Raw genomic sequence first — 22661 nt, 5'->3', positions numbered from 1 at the left:
ACAATTTATTTTAATTTACTTAGCTGTTACTACAACTTATTTATTATTATTTTTTCATTTTTTATTTGTACCTTTCTTCTCTTTTTTTTCTTATAATGCTATTCTATATATAATTTTAACTTTTTTGTAGAAGCTGACTCAGGGAGAAACGTTAAAAAAAAACTATGGAAGCCCATTCCAGCCAGTTGAAAAATTTAAAATTAAAACTTGGCTTCGTTGAGAATCTTTTTTTTGCTCATAATAAATCGAAATTATGAGGTTAAAAATCAAAACATTTAAAGGGGACATATTATGAAAAATCCACGTGTACAGTGTTTTTGAACATATATTTAGGTAACCTGAGCGTCTACTGACCCACAACATGTGAAATAAACCCATCCAGTCCTTTGTTTGTGGTCTGCATAAGTCTTACAACACAGAGATGATGCTCTGCAGTATCTCTCTCAAACCGCTCCTCTTCCTGGAATGAATCGTAGTTCGATCAGCCCTCCCTCTTCTTCCTGCTCACAGCCTGCTGCACTCTGTCCTCATACTTCATGGTTCCCTCCCCTTTAGATCTACAGTTTGAGGATGGGTGTAACCAACAACACCTGCACAGTCACATGCACATCCACATGCTTTGTTGATCAAAGGTGAAACTTGTTTTCAGTTATGAGGAAGTGAATCTCAGACAGTCGTTGTTACCGAGAGGAGAAATGGCGCAGAAAGGAGTTCAGCTGGACCGGGAAACCTTCTCTTGTTCGATCTGTCTGTATCTCCTGAAGGATCCGGGGACTCTTACCTGTGGACACAGTTACTGCATGAAGTGTATTAAAAGCCACTGGGATAAAGAGGATGAGAAGACAGTCTACAGCTGCCCTCAGTGTAGACAGACCTTCACAGCGAGGCCTGACCTGAGGAAAAACACCATGTTGGCAGATTTAGTGGAGGAGCTGAAGAAGACTGGACTCCAAGCTGCTCCTGCTGATCACTGCTATGCTGGATCTGAAGATGTGGCCTGTGATGTCTGCACCGGGAGAAAACTGAAAGCCTGTAAGTCCTGTCTGCAGTGTCTGGCTTCTTACTGTGAGAAACACCTCCAGCCTCATTATGCAGCACCTCCATTAAAGAAACACAAGCTGGTGGAGCCCTCCAAGAAGCTCCAGGAGAACGTCTGCTCTCGTCATGATGAGGTGATGAAGATGTTCTGTCGCACTGATCAGCAGTCTATCTGTTATCTCTGCCGTGAGGACGAACACAAAGGTCATGACACAGTCTCAGCTGCAGCAGAAAGGAGCGAGAAGCAGAGAGAGCTGGAGGTGAGTCGACAAAACATCCAGCAGAGAATCCAGGACAGAGAGAAAGATGTGAAGCTGCTCCAACAGGAGGTGGAGGCTATCAATGGCTCCGCTGATAAAACAGTGGGGAACAGTGAGAAGATGTTCACTGAGCTGATCCGTCTCATGGTGAAAAGACGCTCTGATGTGAAGCAGCAGGTCAGATCCCAGCAGCAAACTGAAGTGAGTCGAGTCAGAGAGATTCAGGAGAAGCTGGAGCAGGAGATCACTGAGCTGAAGAGGAGAGACGCTGAGATGAAGAAGCTGTCACACACACAGGACCACAACCAGTTTCTACACGACTACCCCTCACTGTCACCACTCAGTGAATCTACACGCTCATCCAGCATCAAGATCCGTCCTCTGAGGTACTTTGAGGACGTGACAGCGGCTGTGTCAGAAGTCAGAGATAAACTACAGGACGTCCTGAGAGAGAAATGGACAAACATCTCACAGACAGTGAATGAAGTGGATGTTTTACTGTCAGAACCAGAGCCCAAGACCAGAGCTGAGTTCTTACAATATTCATGTGACATCACACTGGATCCAAACACAGCACACACACAGCTGTTATTATCTGATGGGAACAGAAAAGTAACATTAACGGGTCAGAACCAACCTTATTCTAGTCACCCAGACAGATTCACTGATTGGTGGCAGGTCCTGAGTAAAGAGAGTCTGAGTGAACGTTGTTACTGGGAAGTGGAGAAGAGAGGAATAGTTTGTGTAGCAGTCACATACAAGAATATCAGCAGAACAGGGAGTGAGTGTAGATTTGGACGTAATGACAAATCTTGGGTGTTAGAGTGTTTCAACAACAGTTATAACTTTTATTACAACAAAGTCATCACTCCTGTCTCAGGTCCTCGGTCCTCCAGAGTAGGAGTGTACCTGGATCACAGAGCAGGTATTCTGTCCTTCTACAGCATCTCTGAAACCATGACTCTCCTCCACAGAGTCCAGACCACATTCACTCAGCCTCTACATGCTGGACTCTGGTTTGTTTATGTTGGAGACTCTGCTGAGTTGTGTAAACTGAAATAGACAGAAATCATTAACGAGACAGATGTTTAACTTGCTGTGTTTTAAATCTTCAACTTGATTTTTATCCACGCTCGTTGCTGAGATCTGATCGTGGTCACCTGTCAGTCAAACTTTATGGGCGGTACTTTGACCGCTTCTCGTCTGTTCTGTAAATGTTTGAGTGTCTTTAAGTGACACTCCTTCCTGTGTCTGTTTAGCCGTGGACTCTTTCACTGCTCAGGATGACTTTTGTTCACCTGAACTGACATTTCTCTGAGTGATAAATATCAACTTCTCTCCACTCTCCATGTTTGATGATTTGTTTTCATACATTTATATTTTCTGTTGTTTCTGTTCTGATTCAGGAGTCTGAAGAGAGAGAGAGAGCAGCAAACTTTCCTTTTATGCTGATTTTCTCTTCTCACCACTTTGTACATTTGTAGAAAATCTATAAAATCACACTTAAAGAAATGAGTTAGTCAGAATAAATGTTGTTGTTCATATTCAAAGTGATGTAAAAATGTCCTCTGAGGTGTTTTAAAAATGTAATCCTCCTGATTAAATCAATAAGGAGATAAATCATTGTTTTCTGTGAGTGGAGATTCTGATCAAACAAAGTGATTGTGTGGATGAAGTGAATGTGTTCATGAAATGATTGAACACACTTTACTGATTTGATGTGTGAACAAACTGAAGTTTTACATCCTGAATAAACTCACATGAACTAAATGTTTTCTTCTTGTCTTCATTGCAAACTATGGAAGCCCATTTCCGCCAGTTGAAAAAATCAAAATGAAAACTTGACTTTGTTGAGAATTATTTTTTTGCTCATAATAAGTCGAAAGTATGAGGTTAAAAGTCAAAACATTTAAAGGGGACATATTATGAAAAATCCTCTTCTAGAGTGTTTTTGAACATATATAGAGTCATAGAGCTCAACAGTGAGGAGCTGGAAGTAAAAATCTCCTTCATTTTCTCCAACAGTGGATTTGATTTTTGGCTGTAATATAATAACCATCCAAGGTACACTGACCTCGAGCTACCCCAGTATGAAACAATCTCTTTATAATATCTTTAATATCTCTTTGAAAAAAACTTCACAACCCATGACCCACGAGTGTCACAACGACATCTCTGATTGGCTGAGCTTGCTGTTACCATGGCAATGTCTCCCGCCCCCTCACTCTCAAAAGTGAGAAAAAATGTTTTTTAAAACACAAATGTAGTTCCACATTTGTCCATTGGGGGGCAGTATAGACACATGACTAGATTTAAAAAAAAAAATAGATACTAAAAAATAGATAATGAAAAATAGATAATAAAAATAGATTTAGAAAATAAAAAATAGATACCAAAAAATAGATATTAAAAAATAGATTTAAAAAATAAAAAATCGATGCTAAAAAATAGATACCAAAAAATAGATATTAAAAAATAGATTTAAAAAATAAAAAATCGATACTAAAAAATAGATAATAAAAAATAGATATTAAAAAATAGATTTAAAAAATAAAAAATTGATACTAAAAAATAGATTTAGAAAATAAAAAATAGATACTAAAAAATTGATTTAAAAAAATAGATTTAAAATATAGATACTAAAAAATAGATACTAAAAAATAGATTAAAAAAATAGATACTAAAAAATAGATTTAAAAAAAATAGATACTAAAAAATAGATTTAAAAAATATAAAATAGATACTAAAAAATAGATTTAAAAAATATAAAATATATCAGCTATTGACAAAAGTGTATTCTGTAGAATTATAAACATGGCTTCTTTTACAATACACAGAGACCAAACATGTGGGATAGAAGTGGATTTTCTTTTCTTTTAGAAAAAGGTTACATTTTCTTTTACACATTTGTACATGATCTTTTTTTATTTTATTTGTAATCTTATTTTAATGTTTTCAACCCCGACAGTCAGAAAACGTCGACTCGCGATGACATCATCACAAAGAGACAGTGTTGTCACTCTTGAAATGTGCAAAGCGGCTCTACTTCATTTTGGTCCGTTTTGAGTTCTTCTTCGCATTTTAACCACCGAAACTAATAAAAATGTAAGTACTGCAAACACTCAGTGGCCTATTGTGTTCGTTCTGATGTACAACACGTTGTTTTTTCCCACAATAAGCAGGATTTCTGCTCTGTTGTTGCGTTAGCTTCGCAGGCTAAACATGCTCTGAAACAGTGAGGTCATTTGAGTTTCTTCTTCTTTGCAGGGCTGACTACTGGAAGTCACAACCAAGGAAATTCTGTCAGTACTGCAAGTGCTGGATTGCGGATAATAAGCCTGTAAGTCCTGCACAGGATACACTTTACTGTTTAACTCACTCATCAGAAGTTTCTTCATGTGTCTCTGTTTTTGTTTTGCAGAGTGTTGAGTTCCATGAAAGAGGGAAAAACCACAAAGAAAATGTGGCTGCAAAAATCTCTGAGGTATAAGCAATTATTGCAATCACACACACACACACACACACACAGTCATTAAAGAGCACATGACACACACGGGTAAGAGAACTAATTACTCACAAAAACTTGATATTCTTTGGCACTCATCTCAGGACTGGCAGGAGAGATAAGGTTCTAACACAACACTCATCCCTAAAGCTGCCCTCTTATTGGCTGCCACATGCTGCCAATCATCCTGTCGTTCTCTCTGCAGATTAAAAAGAAGAGCCTCGACAAGGCCAAGCAGGACGAAAAAAATTCCAAACAGTTTGCAGCAATGGAGGAAGCTGCAATGAAGGCGTACCAGGAAGATCTGAAGAGGATGGAAATGGAGGCGGCAGGTAACTTCTCACATTCATGAACACGTTTTTTTTTTCTGCGCGCGACGCTGAGGCTTGACGTGATGCGTTTTTGTGATAGGAGTAAGTCCTCCAGCTCCGACGACAACAGTCCCAAGAAAGCCGCCGCCTCAAGCGAAACCTAAAAAACAACAGAAAAAAGAGAAAGCGAGCAAGATGTTCAGAGAACGGAACCAAGAGCCAGTCTGGGTGGAAGGGCAGTCAGATGATGGACACACGTACTATTACAACTCAGTAACTGGAGGTGGGACTCACCAACACTTTCCTCTACTTTGTGTTTGTCCAACAGACTCTTCCTCTGAAAGCTGATCTTGTCTATGTGTTTACATTTCAGAATCTCGGTGGGAAACACCAGAGGGTTTCCAGGGACATTGTTCCACCTCTGCACAGCCTGCACAGATGAAGGTTAATCATTAATTAAATTCAGAGCTTTCTAGTTATTTCAAACTAAATGTGACGCCTGGTAACAATTGTCTGCTCTTTCTTTAGAGCTCTTCAGCTGGTACTTGGATGGAAGCTTTCAGTCCTGAAGGTTACACATATTACTACAACACAGAAACAGGAGGTCAAATATTTGTTTTTCTTATTTTAATAACGACTACATTTCTTTTTCCCCTCTCTTGAATAAACTGTCTGATGATCATGTGCTCTTATCTTCCTCACCACACAGAGTCCAGCTGGGAGAAACCAGGAGACTTTCCTTCCATTGTGCCGCCTGGAACCGAGTCTAACTGGGAGGGAGAGAGACAGAAGGAGCCTTCAACTCCTCAGCCAGAGCCTCCGTCAGGGGAAGAGGAGGAGAAGGAGAGCTCCAACGGGACCTCAACAGCACAGGAGCCTGAGGTCCCGGAACAGACCGGCCAGCAGCAGAGTGTCCCAAAGATCAGCTTCAGGGTAAGAGGAGTTGTCCAAGGAATGAGGGAGTGAAGGATCATTCTTTGACACATTATTGGTTTCATTTTGCTTTTGTTTCCAGAAAAGGCAAGCAGAAGCCGAGTCCTCAGAAAAGGAGGGCGAGGAGGAAAAAGTAAGTGATGACGATGCTGCTAAAAAGGATGCTGAGGAGACTAAGAAAGAGGAAGAGGTCTCGAGCACAACTGCTGAACCTGAGGGGAAGAAAGAGGAAGAGGTGGCACAAAAGGTGACACTAAGGGTGACACCGGCTAAAAGGCCGAAAGCCGCCACTCCATACGGGGTCTGGGAACAGATCCAGGAAGAGAAGGATCCATAGTAAGTAATTTAAGGTTGATCTACTGATTCATTTGCAACAAAGACTGTAAAAAAAAAAAAAAAAGCTTTAACTTTTCCTCCTCTTTCCTCTTAAGTGCCAATGTGGACCTGCAGCTGCCCCAATGGGAGGGAGGCACAGTCAGCGCTCCTTCCGTGCTGCCCCCAGAGCCAAAACCCAAATTCAAGGAACGCATTATCACCTCCCTGGGAGAGGAGGGAGGATCGACTTCCTTCAGGAAAAACAAGACACAAAACGGCAAATCCAGGAGCATCCGACAGAGAGACAATGACGACTGACTGGGACACATGTCAACCTCCAACCAGAACAAGACTCAAACAAATGTGACTGTTTCAGGAACTCTTGGGACATCTTAATGCAACATTTGTATTTTTACTCAAGAAGCACAAATATCATTCAGTCGTGTAAACAGTTTCTGACATATTGGCCCGAGAAACTTATCAAAGGAGGAATTTCTTATCCTAAAAAATGTCCACCACTCCCCACAATCCATTTCTTTTTCTTTGTCATGGGGAAGGTGTGCAACCCGTTTTACATTCTTATTTCATGTGTACAAAATTGTTTGATCATTTCATGAATTTCTGCCCCCATAGTATGTCGAGGTTAGATTTAAAAAAATATATTTTTTATTTTTCATAACTGTATTTTTTTACCATTGGAAGTTGTGAAAATGCGGTGGGGAATCTTTGTGTGAGCATAATTACAATATCTATCAGTTCTAATGTCTTACTTTCATCAAGCAGTTTGGATAGAAGATAATAAAGATTGGTAACGTGATGTCCAGGTTCTAAAATATTTAACTTTGTCAGTGAGGTTATTTCTATTCAACCACAGATAATACACAAATTATCAGGATTGATTTTAGACGTACTCTAAAGCGAAAGAAGTGAAGGCTGTCAATCAGCTGGCACAAACACACTCATGCAGGGTGTGACATGTTTTTGGTGAGTGTGTGGATGAAGCTGATAGGTGGGTTCACACCCTAATTGGCAGAAAACCAGCATAATGGTAGGTAACTATTAAAAAACAGCTCCAGAGTGTGTTTACCGTCAACACATCACAGATTAAAAACTGCAATTGCATCCTTTAACAGTGACTCATCCTCATGATTTAAATTTCTAACAAAACAAAAACAAACTGCATGAGTTTAACATTTTATTACCAAAAATAAACATCTCAAATGACATCTGATTGAGCTGCAGTTGGTCTTAAATAGCTTAAAGCATAAATAGCACTACTGTCAAAATAAATAGAACAGCCCAAAAATGAATAATTGCTTTTTTCTGTGCATTTGATAGTCAACTGCCTGCATGTTACTCTGAGGGGTTTCCAGGCCTTTGTGAGTTTAGATTGCTGCTGCTGCAGCTCTCCACCATCTCTATAAGCGCCTCCCTCTCTGCGTGTTCACGGACGTCAGAGATCAGATCATGGAGAGCCTCGCCTCCTCTCATGAACTCCTGAACATGGACCAAAACACATTGAATTAAGAAAAGTGTGGAATAAAAGAACCTGACTAAAAATGCAATTTATTGTCTTTTTTTCCCTGTAAAAGAGATGTTTGCTACTTTAAACATAAATCTAACGTGTTTATGATGCATGCAGATTCTACCTTGATATCTCGAGTGACATATCCAGTCCTGTGGTCTGTGACACGATCCTGGCTGAAGTTGTAGGTGCGAATCCTCTCCGACTGAGAACGAGTGCCCACCTGGAGTCAGAAAACAAAAAGGAGTAAATCGATAAGATTGAATTAAACGTTAAAATGTGATTATCACAAATGTTTCCCTTTGAAGAAGGAAGTTCACTAGCCTGCTGCTTTCTTGCTGTATGCCTCTGCTCCGTCTCTTTACCCATCATGCTCTGGTAGAGCCGAGCCTTCAGCACACGCATGGCCGTGTCTCTGTTCTGCAGCTGAGAGCGAGTCTGCTGGCATTCGGCTGTTACACCTTTTCAATGGAGAGAGACACAACAACTGATGTTTGGATGAATAGAAACAGAACTGATTCTGGGGCAATGCCGCTTGGAGCTGTTCAGTTTTACCAGTGGGAAGATGAACGATGCGCACTGCACTGTCTGTTGTGTTGACACTTTGACCTCCGGCCCCTCGAGATCTGAACGTGTCGATGCGAAGATCCTTTGGGTCAATTTGGATGTCAAACTGTGAACAAAAACCAGCCAGACCAGAAATGAAGACTTTTAATCATGCTTATAAAACACAAAATAAGTTGCAGATTTTACCTCCACGGGCTGAGGCAGGATTATAACAGTCATGGTTCCTGTGTGAATACGCTGCATCCTGGAGGACAGGCCCACCTCAGGGATCCTCTGCACCCTGTGTGTTCCTCCTTCATGCTTCAGATGTCTGTACACATTCTCCCCGGCTATTCTTACTGCTGCATGGTGCAAACCGCCTGAGACAGAGGCACAGTCAAATACATGCAGTTGTAGTTTGAGAAGTGGAAACAGCTTCCAAAATCTTTACAATGCCATCAGGATGGATCAGTGTTTACACTACAATATATGTGATCTATATGTGGGATCAGACACCAATGCTTCTTGTCTGGTTTTCACTTGTATTAAGTGCCTTTTCCTGGTGATTTGATTTGACACGATGCATTTAAAACAGGTTTTATGACAGTTGGAACTAATAACACTAACAATTGCTCTGTTCTTATTTTATTACAATGCAACACAGAAACTTATGGTGTTATTAGCTACATCCCTCTTTGATTAGTCAAACTATTCCCTGGTCATATGCACACACACGTCATCCATTATCCACAGCTCTGTTTTCAGTGGCAATAAATAAAAATGGAAGTAAATAAAAATGGAAGCTAGAAACAACCATGTTTGAAAAATATTTTCAACACTGGAAACTTACACACACATTATCAGCTAACTCACAATATAAGTCTTGTTCAAAAGTTTTTGAGTGACCAATTTTCACATAAACTCAGAGGATGAAAATACAGAAAATGACTAACCATACTCAGCAGACGTGTAGTTTAAAAGGTCAAAGTGCCAGTTCTTGTAAGAGGCAAAGCCCTCGTACATGTCAAACATTTCACTGGTGAACTGCTGACAGATGTCACCTGAAACATTCAAAAGATTATAAAAGTCAAGTCTATAGTGCGGGTCGAGTAAATCTGCCGAGCTGATTTTGTACCTCCTGTTGTTCGTCCTGATACGACCTCCAGCACGACGTCACTGGAGTCAAGAGGGTCGGAGGGCACGAGAGTTTTGATCAACTGGACGGAGAGAAGACACACTGTTACATACAATTCCACATTTCTAAATATTTGTATTTAAACTTGCGAGGTTATTACGTCTTTTCTTAAGGTTAAAATGTTGCGAGACATAAGAGCTTCCTCCTCTTTTAACAGATGGGTGAGTTGTTGGTCTTCTTCTTTGGTGCCAGCTGAACCTGCAGTCGAGGGGAGAGCATGACACGTGTCAGCAAAATACACAAACATAACCTTCAGTTAAAGAATAACTACATATTTGTTTCTGGTGGCAATACATGGACAATATCATGTTGTACTACTCACCTTTTTTTAATTAGAGGTCAAACCAGAGAAAGTTTAAAACATGTAGGCGTTAATAATACAGAAATGCTTAATTTAAAGACATACAGAGGCTTAACAATGACTCACAGACAACCCCGCAACACTATTTGAAATCTCTTAAGTAGATAGATAGATAGATACTTTATTGATCCTGAGGGAAATTCAAAGCATCCAGTAGCAGGTTACAAAGACGTACATGACATGAAACCGACGCCCCCCCCCGCCCCCCCCCCCCCCCCCCCATACATATATATTAACCTGAATAAAAGATTTAAAGAATACCTCTCGATGAATCAAACTTAAACTGTGCAATTAAAAATAGACTTATACAAGAAATGTATATAACCTGTGCAGGGATAAAAATATATGTGACATTAAAACAAGAACCTAAAAACAGGTGAGGAAAAAAATCTGTAATTAGACCTGAATATAAAAAATAAGAATAGAATAAATAAAAAAATAAATTAAATTAAATTAAATTAAATTAAATTAAATTAAATTAAATTAAATAAAAATTAAATTAAATTAAATTAAATTAAATTAAAATTAAATTAAATTAAATTAAATTAAATTAAATAGAAATAAATTTAAAAAAAGTGTTGACCTTCTGAAGTTGTGTTGTTTATATATTTACAGTTTAAAAAGCAGATCGTGCAAAATGATCATAAAACAGACATTAAATAACAGGCAGTGCAAACACTAAATTAAAGGTGCTAAGTACTAAATATGGCTTTACATAAGCTGTGACATGCAGCTCCCAAATACAAGTTATACCTTCTTAATCTCTCCATTGTGTCTGTCATACATAGATACACAAAGAAACGACTCACTATGTAGAAGTGAAAGGACTTCCTGCAGGTCTTTCAGGGCTTCTCCAATGCTCTCAAACACACTTGCAACAGGCAGCAGCTCTGTGTGTTTCTTCATGAGCACTTTTCTGTCTGCTTCACTGAGGTGTGTGTGTTGAAGCTTCCTGCAGACATCTCTGTACTCCTCCATGAGCTGCTGGAGATACCTCTGAACACTCTCAGTCTTGTACAAGTCCCCCACATCCCTGTGACAGAGGCGTTTTTGTGCCACTGTACCCCAGTGTTGCACACTTGTGAGTCCTGTTCGTGTCCTCCATGGACCTCCTCTTCCTCTGTTGGTGTGAAGTACACGGCTGCACGAAGAGCATAGTCTAAACCAGCGATTCAAGAGCATTTGACTTCATTAAGAGAGCAATTTAAACGAGAATGATTACCACACGTTATGTTCAGGTGTTTATGAGTCTGTCTGGTCTGTCTTCCTCTTCTTCTTCTTTTTGTGTGTGTGTGTGTGTTTTTGCCAAATTGCAATGCAGAAAGGTGCATACCGCCACCTATTGTACCGGAGTTTTCAGAAGGGATGCAGGTTTACAATTCAGACTGGATTCATATTTATATACAATAAAATAATTTTAAACGAAAGAGAAGGAAGAAAATTTAATAAATGTTATTTAATTAAATAAATACAGACATACATGAATAAATTAAATAAATAAATAAATAATAAATGAATAATTAAATACACATGTTTCTATGTCTTATCCATGTCTATATATCTAAATATAATATATATTTATACTGAACATATACATTTTATATCCTTTCAAATAAATCAGTTCTTACTTTAAAAAAATACTGATATAATAAGTAAATGTAGTTTTTGTACATGTTAAATTTGTCAATAAAGAAAAAAAAAATATATATATTTATATACAATAAAATAATTTAAAACGAAAGAGAAGGAAGAAAATTAAATAAATGTTATTTAATTAAATAAATGAATGAATGAATAAATAAATAAATATGTTTCTATGTCTTATCCATGTCTATATAGCTAAATATAATATATATATATATATATATTTATACTGAAAATATACACTTATATCCTTTCAAATAAATCAGTTCTTACTTTACAAAATACTGATACAATACGTAAATGTAGTAACGCTAGCTAGCTTTCGACGTAATTACGTAATGACGTAAACTCGTTTGAATCCAGGACGTTGACGTTATATCGTTAAGGATTATTGACAGGTCAACAAAAAGTAGTTAAATTATTATTAAAATGTCAAACTTTAGTGCTCATGAAGATGGTAGGTTGAAAATATTTTATTTTAAAACACGATTATTTACAAATTCATTAGTACAGAAAAATGTTTTAGCCAACAGAATAAATTAAATTGTATAAAAAAAAACGTCAGTCAGTTAGCTCTTTTGCTAATTGGTGTTAATCCCCTATCTGTGTGTCTAAAGCACTAAACAGTGTTTGCAATTTTGTGCTAGTATAACAGTTAACTATAATCAATTAACTATGTAAGCCAAATAAACAGAATTTGAATTTAAATGCTGGCAGTTGGCTACTTAAGTTTGTTAATTGTTTGTTAATTGTTGTGTTAATTGGCTTAACATGTCTTATGATACTGTTTTATGAACTGTCCCTCAGAAACAGTAGAGAAACCAGAGTTTTCATTAACCAGAGCTGTAGAGGATGTTAGTGTACATGGCTGTGCACAGACTGCAGCCCTGAAGGAGAAACAGAAGACACTCAGCTCTTTGCAGGTTCACCTCTAACTCACAATCACACCTTCTGTTTTATTTCTATTGTTTAAATACTGTTTATAATTAATTCTAATGAGTATCCACTGGGACTCTGTGTAACATGAGCGCCCTCTGCTGGTGCCCCTGCAGACTTGAGCGGTGCAGCCCGTGTATCTTTGCCAGTGTGCAGGGGCACCAGCAGAGGGCGCTCATGTTACACAGAGTCCCAGTGGATACTCATTAGAATTAATTATAAACAGTATTTAAACAATAGAAATAGTCAAATAAAGACATTCTATGCCAAGTGGAATCATTAACTCTGTTACACTTCTACATGTTTCTGTTCTATTCTAGTTTTATACAATTTGTATGTTCAGTTTATAAAGACGTTTTGTTCATACCACCTTAAAGCAGAGGTAGAATTAAGTTGATAACAGTGGAATAGATGCCCTTAAGTTACATAAAATGGCCTAAACATATAATGTTGATATATGAGATGAGGTTCAACTTTATTGTCATTACACATATACAAGTTTAGAGTAACGAAATGAGGTTTGGCATCTCACCAGAAGTGCAAATAAGCAGAAAGTGCAAGAGTCTGTGCTATGTACAAGTAACTACAGAATTTACAGATGTAGACAAAAAAGTGAATGATTGGGTATATATGGCTGGATTAATGGGATGCTATAAATATAAATAAATGCTATAAATATAAGTATATTCTTCAGATTATAATATACAGATTAAGGTGCAGTGAGCATGCTGTACTAGATTACAGATAATATAAAGAATATCTTCAACATGATATATATTTTCACTTATACACTTATTTACTTGTGTATTTATTGGTATCTACCTGCTTATTTATTTGCCTTTGCATCTCAGAAGTGTATAACTGGAGACTAGACACAAATACAAAAAATATTCCTTCTTTTCCAGTCAACCCTTAAAGATGTTGAGATGGAAGAAGAGCTAGTGCAGCAGGATCTGAGAGCCAAAGTGAGGGATACTCTCCTGCTGGAGGGCGAGATAGAGCACCTGGAGCAGGAGATTAAAGTCCTGCATGATCGCTGTGTATCCTTCAGCAAAGAAAACAGCAAACTCCAGACGGGCGTAATAGAGGAGGAGGAGAATGCTCACATTGCACTGGAAATGTCCAGCACTTACAGAAAAAAGATGGAGGGTCACAGGGCGGCTGTTCTGCATGCTACAAGTCAGACAGAGGCCCAAAGAGAGCTGGAGGAGAAGAGCGAGCTGGTCAGGATGCTGACACAGAAGAAAGAGGAGCTGAAGGAAGATTTGGAGAATCCGGATGGGAACACAGTGCAGATGGAGAAGGTAGAGAAGCATATTTGGTGTAATTTGGTCAATATTGTGTTAGACAAATCTCTCCTTTACTCTGCTAATATATCTTTCACTTCTTTATTTGTTAGTTTCCACAGAGATCGGCAGTTTCTGCAATGATTTAACTTTTCACGTTTACTTTTCTACAGCGAGCGATTGATGCCCTGAATGAGGAGATTTCTGAGAGGAGGAAGAGTTTAGAGGAGAAGAGGGAGAAATTGCATCAAGAGTTCGAGCTCCATACGCAGATAAAGAAAGACATAGAGGTACGCCAAATAGAAGTTTTAAACTTATTGAATCATTAAGCCAGACTAACAGTTGTTTGTCATTCATCCATTGACTTTAATATTATTTTCCTTGATCAGATAACTACCCGTTTAGTGTATAACATATCCTGACATATTGGGAAATGTCCAACTAACAGGAGAGAACAAACACATTTTACTAGAGTAACTCAGTTGTCACAATAAAGAAATTCCTTTCAACTTTGTTTTATGGTTTATATAAATACTACACTAATTTTAAAACATTCATTTGTACCTAACAAATTAAAACATAAGCCTGTAAATGTTTTTTGAGTTCCTGTTCAGTCCCCATAGAATTCTAATTTATGTGTTTTTTCCACTCGGTCAGATCCAGAACAGGCGATATGAAGCCATAGTCAGGCGTCTCCACTGCCAGATGAGCAGAGCCCAAGCAGTTCAGAGGTACAAAAAAATAATGCAAATATAAAACTGAACATTACATCATCTAAAAAATATAATTAAGACAAAATCTGTTGCTTTTATTACAGTGTTAGGTTGTCACTTTTGATAACACTTGTTTTAAAACAATACTATCTCTGTAATTTTCATTAATTTTACCGAAAAGTACTGAAAACCTGTCAGACATACTTTAACCCAAAGCTGCTGTGAGTGAAAGAGAGCAAGCAACAGTGGTCCTTTCAAATTCACAGGTCCTGTTGCTGATAAATCATAAAGATACACAAGTTACATTCATGTTTCTTACAAACAGACAGAGAGCAGAGGAGTATCAGGGAAGGAGACGCTGAGACGCTGTCGAAATTGCACAAGTAAATTGTTGACTTTCAGTACCGAAATGTTGCCAATGAATTTGTGCAATTTAGACCGCAATTTTTGTTAATTAAAACAAGATATTATACAGTACAGGGTGCCTATCTTCTATTTTTCAAAAATCTTGTTATTAGTTTGCACAGATGATAAGAAAACATACAGTTGGCATAAGAGTTGACTGTGTTCATCTTTTATAAACCCCATTCCTGCCTTCTCCCGCCCATCCCAGTTAACCCCGTGCCCATCCACGAGTCAGGAATCCTACTCCCACTCCAGAGGTAGCCTGTTTCCACCGTAGCCTACCCAGGAGTCTCATTCACACTCATGCATACTAGGACAAGGAGCAAGAAGACAGTAAATGAAGTAAAAACCATTAGAAAAAAATATATATAAATAAACAACACAAAACAAAACTTCAAGATAGTTCCTTAAATAATTCCCTTAGGCATTCAATAGCAGGGTAAGACAACATAAGGTTTTTATTTTTTAATTGGGGGGATACGCTGTGCTATCAGAACTGGTGTATTAATATTGATTGACTTTTACTTGTATCATGACAAAGTAACTGCAGTAAATGTACAAGCAGGTTTTTTACTAGGACACCAATAAGGCACCACGACTGACTGCAGTGTTAATCATGTCTATTACTTTTTAAAGCGGCCTCTGTTTGTTGTAACGTAACAGGAGGCTATCAGTGCCATAATATTCACATTTAACTCTACCTAATGCTTTTGTCAGACAACTGTCAGACGATATCTACCACTTGGAGAGACAGCTGGAAGAGCTCAAGAGGCAGCTGGGGTCATCGCAGGACTCAGCGGCCGCTGATCATTAAACTGTAGAGTCATGTTAAGGTAAATGTGTTTTATGAGCTGTAATCTATATCAAGACCAAATGTTGGAATGGGTCTGTAAAAAGTTTAAGGAAGAGTCGTTGCAGTACCTACAAGTGATCAACAGGGGGCAGCAGTGTCCAAAGAATGTCCAACTGTATCTGCTTAACTTTCTCACAAATCCCTCACCTAGACAGTGAAGTCGTTTGATATCAATACAAGAGTTGTGGTTGAGAGTTCATCATTAAATTAACACGTTTTGTAAAAATAAAACAGTAGAAGTGGTTCCATAAGTCACTGCTAACACATTATTTGATTATTTCCTGTAATAAGAGGAGGCCATGCAGGAGGGTTTCATCAAAGTCATCAGGGCGTGGGATGGGATTTTAGGTCGGGTGTTGACACTGAAACAGTTTGTCCGGTCAGTGTCCAAAACAGTGACCCCGCGCTCAACAAAAGCCAAGTGTCTGCTCTAACTGTCGCAGCGATGTTGTTGTTTTGGTACACGCTGTTCCAGCTGCCGCTTCACTAGGTCGCATGATGGCCTGCGAGGTGACAGTCCCACTGCCGGTTAACAAGGGCGTGACTGTGCTACTTCAGCCATAGCTCAAAACTAATTAAACAGCAAAAACTGCCTTTTCATAAACTCGAATGTACTCAAGCAACTGTATGTGGTAATATCAAGTGCATGCAATATTGTGCTGTTTATATAATAACAACGAAAAGACATCAAATTGTTCAAGCCCCGGAAACGCCATGATCACAAATGTAAGCAGAAATTTACGTTTCAATGGTTTGATTTGTTTTGGCTCTACAGAAAATGTAAGACATGAACGTCCACAAACTGAAGCGCTTATTGGACGTGCATTCAGACATTTATGACTTCACATTTACACATAACGAGTACATTTTGTTTGTTTTCTCAAGAACCCTCATTATTTCTCTCCATGACTCAGGATAATAACACTCCTGTTCCTGTCATAACAAGTTAATTTTCAGTTGTTTTCTCGTTAACTCGAGATAACCACAAAAATAGTTCGAGAAAATGACACGTAATTGCAGAAAAATTGATGGATGTATGTCCTTTTAGGGATTCTGTAATCACACCCATTTCTTGTTCAGATTTTCTCATTTACTCTACAAAAAAGTTACAATATTGAACAATACACGATCTTCCCTTTGGTGTGATGTTGTTATTTCCATGTAGAATTGAGAATTACATCACACTGAGTTTTTTTCCCATCATCTTGAAAAAGTTAAAGGAGTAGTACGTATGACTCTTGATTTACCACCTGAGCGTCTGTATGAGCGTGTGAGAGCTATAGGACATGTGATGTGTTTCTCTAGAGCTCAGACTGTTTTTGTTTCCCTCTCAACCGCATATTGTAGTTTAGTGGGTCATTTCCTTATAGGTGCGTCAGGGGAGCCCGTTTCAGCCGGCCGTGCTGCAGCACTGCTCTGTTTTGCTGACCTCATTAGCATGCTGTCAGCCTGACTGCCCTCTGCTCTGCACTGTTGACGCTGCTCAGCTCCCAAACTGTCAAATCACACACACACAAATGGAGAGTAACACAAAATCAAGTGTGCAGCAAACTGCCCCAAATATGTTCTTCTAAACGTCAAGATAAACATAGAAAAGTTCTGGGATGCATTTTTCCCTTGAGTTGTATTTCCTCATACTTTTCTGCCAAGTCAGCTGATATTTTTGAGGGATTTCCACTCAGTGAGAATCTCTTGCCTCTCATATTCTCCCAGTCCGAGCTAATTAAGCCGAGCTGACTAGAGAATGAATTCAACACCAGCCGTCCACCACTCGCTTGTTTTATTTATTTGGCTGTGACACGTTTGTCTTCTCCACTTTGGCATCAACCATCTCATCAAAATATACTTGGCTGCAGAAATAAAGAACACAGAGAGCGAGTTTATACAAAATTAACCAAAAAGCATGTCATGATTTAGGTTTTTTTTTTCTGAAACAATCAATTTTTAGTCCGGTATTTCATCTGTAAATACATTTTCTTCTAGCTTTTGGTAACTCTTGAGGTTTTGTACTGATGCCAGAGCAAAAAAAAAAACAACTTAGCTGTCCTCCCTCTCTCATACACGAAACACCTCTTTGACCTTGTGTTCTCCTCATTTTGCTTTCTGATAAATGAATGCACCAACACAAACGCTCAGTAAGCCCTAACTTCCTCTGGCAGCTCTGCAGAAAAGCTGAGCTTGTTATTTCTCTGTGCAGATTTTCATTTGGAGTAAATGCATTGCACTGCTTATCAGCTGTGCTGCTGCAACAACCTCAGGTACAGAGAGCAGGTAGTGCAGGTGTGCAAGGAATTTGTGACAATATCTGTTTGGATGGTTGCAGAAAGACTCAACCGTTAATGTCAAGCTATAAATCTTTACCCTGAAGGTATACACACAGTTTGTCACAGACGCAGAGTGGAACATGACAACCTGTAATTTCATATTCTGGTCGTTGCTGCTCTTTGCTGCAATAAACGTTGAGCTACAACTCGTGCAGGTTAAGTTTACGGTTGGATGCTCCTCCTGGCTCGCTGCTCCTCCTGGCTCGCTGCCTGTGTTTGTTGTCTGGAGGCAGAACTAGTTGACCTGCCTGCAAGAGAAATATTTGTGTTCCTGGCTTGAGTCTTGTACATTCCTGATCTCTTACTAATGTAGTAGGTTGAGTATTTTATTGCAGATATTGGCAGAGAGGCCAACATAGCAGTAACGGTGTAGAAAAGAGCTGATGCATTGTGGGTGTTTGTGCATTACCCTTGTTTATGTGATTTAGCATGTGTACGATTAAGCACGTGCTTTCAGGGATGTTATCTCCATCTTTTTGTGTGATTTTAGAACAAGTCAGATCCATTTCATCCGTAACGGTCTGGCCACATTCCAAGAAAATGGTGTATCTGCGTCTGCCGCTTGACACTGACAGCCTCTTAACTTTTACAATAACAAGCTGTGTTGCTGCTCGCTCGCAACGTGTTTCCCAGAAAAGTTCCTCTGAGGACAGTTCCTAAGAAGCAGGTCATTTTAAACTGAAGCTTCCAGAGAAAAACGCTGGTGGTGAACAATCGTCTCATTTTAATCATCAAAGACATCAAAGTTAATTTAGCCTGGATAACAAATGTCTTCTTAGGACAGTTTAGAGTCCTTGCCCCGTCTGTAGACTGTATGAAACAGAAATAGTCTCAGTGATGTCACCCATTGCTTTCTGAAGAACCATTTTGAGGCATATTGAAAATGCTAGATCGCCCTAACTTTCGATTACTCTAGAAACATACAAAGAGTTTGAGTTAATGAGGCGTTCAAGCCTCCTGGAAGAAGAAGCTACAACCCACTCACCTGTCAGTCAGTCAACTCGGCCACACCCCTAAATATACACAACTCATCATACTTCATGTTTAACTCTTTTAAGTCAGGTGTATTTTTTACATATCTGACCCTGTAAATATTTGTATTTTATTCTGAACAAAAGTAAAATATTACATCAAATTGTGGATCTAAACTGTAGAACCGTTTCCCCTCCTTCACTCCCACCCAGCAGCTGGTGAGGAGGAGGAGTGAGTGGGAACTTCACCTCAACCGGCTGTGTGTGAAAACAATCAGCTGAGCTGTTGAGTTTTCCTTTGTGACATCAGATGTTGAATCACACCCAAGAAAAGGTGGCATGATTATCCTGAGAGCGAAACAGTTGAAATATATGAGAAGAATTTCAGAACACATGATTTGTTATTCTCAGTTTCAGGGGTTAAAAAACAATCTGAGGATTGCTTGAAGAAACCGGCAGGTAATTGTTTTGCTGTGGCCTTAAGAAGCTTAACGCTGGGTAGACCCCCCTCGGGCAACAGCTCGGTCACCTTGAGTGTGGATTGAGCTCCAGAGACCTGAAGGAGTTCATTTTGCTTCTCTTGTTTGTACCATCGGTCATTACCGTCTCCCAGACCGCGTCCCGTCTCTGAAAGCAGTAATCCTGATTTATGAGACAGGTCCGTGTCAGTCACTTCAAGGAGTAAAAAGTGTTTAGTTTGCGCTTGGATAACCAAATTAAAACGAAGTGAGGATGGGAAATCCCAACACAAGGGAGAGCACAGTGACTCTGCTGGTCTCTAATTGATCCCGTTGGTTCTCGTTAGACTAAACAGCAGCAACACACGCACGCCTGTTTACAGACAGAACCTGCTGACTGTAAACATCCCGCCTGTTACTGCATGCTGCTTTAATCTGCTCAGATATACAATAATAATGATGAGTCACTGATGACTAAATCCTTCCTTTGGTTCTTTTTCTTCTCAGAGCTTTAGCAGGGTGGGTCCTGAGGGCGTTCTTTTGTTTATTCTCTTTAGGTTGGGCCCTTCTTCTGGCGCAGACTATACACAGAAACCAGGTGAAGTTGTTGAGAGTTATTTCAGGGCGTGGTTGGGCATTAATCTGAGGAATGTTTGGATGTGCACAGGCATGAGGCGCTCCACAGTGCGAGCGTGACTTCGCGTTGGGGAGTGTGAAGATACGAGGCACGCAGAGCATAACGTAGCTGAGAGGTCTCTCCAGAAAATAGCCCGGGCCTGAAATAGATGTAATAAAGGAAACCTTTAACCAACAAACACGCCTGTAACGGAGCCCCACCCGGCTATGTACCTGAGCAACGCAAACAAACACACTCATACACACTTTCTTACACCAGACAGATAACAGTCCAGTTTACATTATGACACGTTCTGTAACTCTTTGTCCATAAAGCAGCTTATATTATATAATACATGTGGGCAGCTTGTATGTGTCGTTAGCTTTTAGAAGCGTGACTGCTTGCCCACACACTGGGACAGGAATTGTGACATAAACTGATTTATTTAGACTCAAATGAATCATGACTACGCTGTAACTCATAATAATATACACATATATTTACAGAATGTGATGTAAAAGGCCCAACTGCCAAATGTACATCTGGAGGCGTGCAGTCAGCAGCTTCACACCCACACAAACCAACAGTGAGTCACTTCTCTAAAGGCTGCTCAGCATTTGGCTATCTTGAATCTTCCAGCACTTCTCTCAAGGAGACGGAGGAAATGTACTCTTTAAAATGTTGTTTTTACATATGTTTATTTTGGGGCTTTTTATACCCACATTGTAGAGACAGGACAGCGGATAGAGTCAGAAATCAGGGAGAACAACACCCAAGAAACGAGCCTCAGGTTGGATTTGAGCCCAGGAAGGACCAGGGCCTCCGTACATGGGCCGTGCACACCAACCACTCGGCCACCAGCACCCCAAAAAAAAGAATATTGTTGATGCATGAAGCCTTTTGTTGTGCTGTCTGGCTGTGTGTAAGTTAGCCGTTGTTTATATTGTTTGGTGGCTTAATTAACTGTAAAACCGTGTAGAGCGGACGTTGAAATTCAATCCTACGCGCTCCTCTTTTGAATCTTTCTTTGCAAAGTAACGATGTTGAAAAGATAAATGCAGATGAAGGAGGCCAGTGCCGACATGACAGGCTGATGTTTCCCTGAAAAATGCATTTGCTCATGTCAAGTAAAAAAACCGAGTTACTTTCCATCCTAGCTTTTTGATTTCATCCCACAGTGATCTGTTATGTTTGCACCAGACACGCCATGAGTTTGTGTATCAGCTTCATTAGCATGTTTGTGTTCAGCACAGATCTTACAAAGTGTTGAACGATGTTCGCGTAGATCTCAGACTCGATCTGTGCATTAAATATGCATCACACATTCTCTTTGAAGTGAGCAGCTTTGTCTGGGCTGAAGCGAGCTGTGTAGCCGTGTGTTTTATTACAGCGTCATACTCCACAACAGGATCAATATGCAGCTTATCTTCCTTGTAATCTGATGAGAACATGATGATCCAGATTTTAAAAAACAGCCTGATCTTAAAGCCTTTTCTCCGCGTTACCGTCCTGAATTTGAGGACTGTTGTGTGTATTTCGATCCTATCCTGTAACATGAATAGTCAGACAGCTTGTATTTACAGCATTGTAAATAAACACTGCAGTCTAGGACACTGGATGTTTTACATGCCAAACTGCGGCACAAGTGATGAAGGAGCCTATTTAGTTCCTCCGCAGCAGGAAAGTAGGGCAGCTAGGGGGAGCAGCAGGGAGTCCCAGGTCGTCCATTACATCATAAGAAGGAGTGTGCGTGCGAGCAGGAGGAGGGGGGCTCTGCCTCGGCTTGTTTCCTCTCTTTATCGTAATTGCAGACAGCACAGTGGGGTAGTAAATTATGAATGAAACTGAGAAGGAAGCAGTGGTGGGACCCAACTACAAAAACCCAAATCACTCCTCTCTCCCCACAGAATCATTTTCTCACCGACATATAGAGATGGAATAAATCTGCATCGTCCCGTACACACTGTTCCCTATTTATGCCCTCAGTCACAGGCGCACAGAAACCACAGCTGCTGCTTTATCACTCTGCAAGAGTTTTTTGTTGTTGTTGTTCACACGGCATTATGCCAATGAAAAATGAACATCCTCCCATTCGCCCGCCCTGTTCTGTTCCTCAAATGTTTCTATATGAGCGGGAACAAAATAACAAACCTTATATTGAGTTTGATGTTCCTATGGAGTTCATTGTTCGCCCGCTCAGTGGGTTCATCCAGACAAACCATAAAATCCCAAAGTGTACAAATGTTTTGGTGTCATCTAACAGCAGAATGTTTACATGATTACATGAGACGGCGGGTAGAGACTGAAACGATTCCTGCTTTAACGACCTGCAAGTATTCAATTCATCTGCTAACTGAAGACAGTTGTACAGATATAAAGTGTGTGTGCGTGTGCGTGTGTGTGTGTGTGTGTGTGTGTGTGTGTGTAGGCCTCTTTGTTCCCGTTACATTGAGCACAATGTAAAAT

General features: G+C 39.6%; 4 protein-coding genes across 5 annotated transcripts; 3 read left to right on the top strand and 1 right to left on the bottom strand.

Annotated features, from left to right (window-relative positions):
• The first annotated feature begins 359 nt into the window (after window positions 1–359).
• LOC110001431 (tripartite motif-containing protein 16-like) lies at window positions 360–3068 on the top strand. Its single transcript, XM_020656923.3, has one exon. The coding sequence runs from the start codon at window positions 696–698 to the stop codon at window positions 2358–2360; it is 1665 nt and encodes a 554-aa protein (XP_020512579.2). The 5' UTR covers window positions 360–695; the 3' UTR covers window positions 2361–3068.
• A 1199-nt stretch (window positions 3069–4267) lies between these two features.
• Window positions 4268–7197, top strand: wbp4 (WW domain binding protein 4). Its single transcript, XM_020656912.3, has 10 exons — window positions 4268–4403; window positions 4566–4638; window positions 4720–4782; window positions 5009–5135; window positions 5215–5397; window positions 5488–5558; window positions 5643–5718; window positions 5824–6047; window positions 6130–6383; window positions 6479–7197. Coding segments are annotated over exons 1-10 (1275 nt in total). The 5' UTR covers window positions 4268–4401; the 3' UTR covers window positions 6681–7197.
• A 347-nt stretch (window positions 7198–7544) lies between these two features.
• On the bottom strand, window positions 7545–11349 carry mtrf1 (mitochondrial translational release factor 1). Of its 2 annotated transcripts, XM_020658337.3 has the most exons (10): window positions 11212–11349; window positions 10799–11130; window positions 9729–9826; window positions 9569–9650; window positions 9387–9494; window positions 8641–8813; window positions 8443–8560; window positions 8212–8348; window positions 8012–8110; window positions 7545–7859 (listed from the first exon to the last, which is right to left on the bottom strand). In XM_020658337.3, the coding sequence occupies exons 2-10, from the start codon at window positions 10965–10967 to the stop codon at window positions 7716–7718; spliced, it is 1128 nt and encodes a 375-aa protein (XP_020513993.1). In that variant the 5' UTR covers window positions 10968–11130; window positions 11212–11349; the 3' UTR covers window positions 7545–7715. The 2 variants fall into 2 exon arrangements, with proteins under 2 accessions (XP_020513993.1, XP_020513992.2); XM_020658336.3 differs by having other exon boundaries at window positions 10799–11276.
• A 713-nt stretch (window positions 11350–12062) lies between these two features.
• Window positions 12063–15847, top strand: LOC110002663 (coiled-coil domain-containing protein 122). The gene is made up of 6 exons (XM_065952266.1): window positions 12063–12090; window positions 12441–12556; window positions 13475–13873; window positions 14029–14145; window positions 14513–14586; window positions 15691–15847. Exons 1-6 carry the CDS (start codon window positions 12063–12065, stop codon window positions 15785–15787), a joined length of 831 nt encoding a protein of 276 aa, XP_065808338.1. The 3' UTR covers window positions 15788–15847.
• Window positions 15848–22661: the final 6814 nt, after the last annotated feature.

The sequence above is a fragment of the Labrus bergylta genome, chromosome 24, assembly GCF_963930695.1.
Source record: "Labrus bergylta chromosome 24, fLabBer1.1, whole genome shotgun sequence".
Lineage (NCBI taxonomy): Eukaryota > Metazoa > Chordata > Actinopteri > Labriformes > Labridae > Labrus > Labrus bergylta.
This window is presented reverse-complemented; position numbering and strand designations above follow the sequence as displayed.

Bases quoted from the DNA above. Each gene is read 5' to 3' on its own strand.
- LOC110002663 (XM_065952266.1), top strand. From the start codon at position 12,063: ATGTCAAACTTTAGTGCTCATGAAGATG. The intron at 12,557-13,474 runs GTTCACCTCTAA...CTTCTTTTCCAG, and splicing joins AGACACTCAGCTCTTTGCAG to TCAACCCTTAAAGATGTTGA. The intron at 14,146-14,512 runs GTACGCCAAATA...CCACTCGGTCAG, and splicing joins AGATAAAGAAAGACATAGAG to ATCCAGAACAGGCGATATGA.
- LOC110001431 (XM_020656923.3), top strand. From the start codon at position 696: ATGGCGCAGAAAGGAGTTCAGCTGGACCGGGAAACCTTCTCTTGTTCG.
- mtrf1 (XM_020658336.3), bottom strand. From the start codon at position 11,171: ATGCTCTTGAATCGCTGGTTTAGACTATGCTCTTCGTGCAGCCGTGTA. The intron at 9,651-9,728 runs GTAATAACCTCG...CTCTCCGTCCAG, and splicing joins TTTTAACCTTAAGAAAAGAC to TTGATCAAAACTCTCGTGCC. The intron at 9,495-9,568 runs GTACAAAATCAG...TGAATGTTTCAG, and splicing joins ATCAGGACGAACAACAGGAG to GTGACATCTGTCAGCAGTTC.
- wbp4 (XM_020656912.3), top strand. The intron at 5,136-5,214 runs GTAACTTCTCAC...TTTTTGTGATAG, and splicing joins GATGGAAATGGAGGCGGCAG to GAGTAAGTCCTCCAGCTCCG. The intron at 6,048-6,129 runs GTAAGAGGAGTT...TTTTGTTTCCAG, and splicing joins TCCCAAAGATCAGCTTCAGG to AAAAGGCAAGCAGAAGCCGA.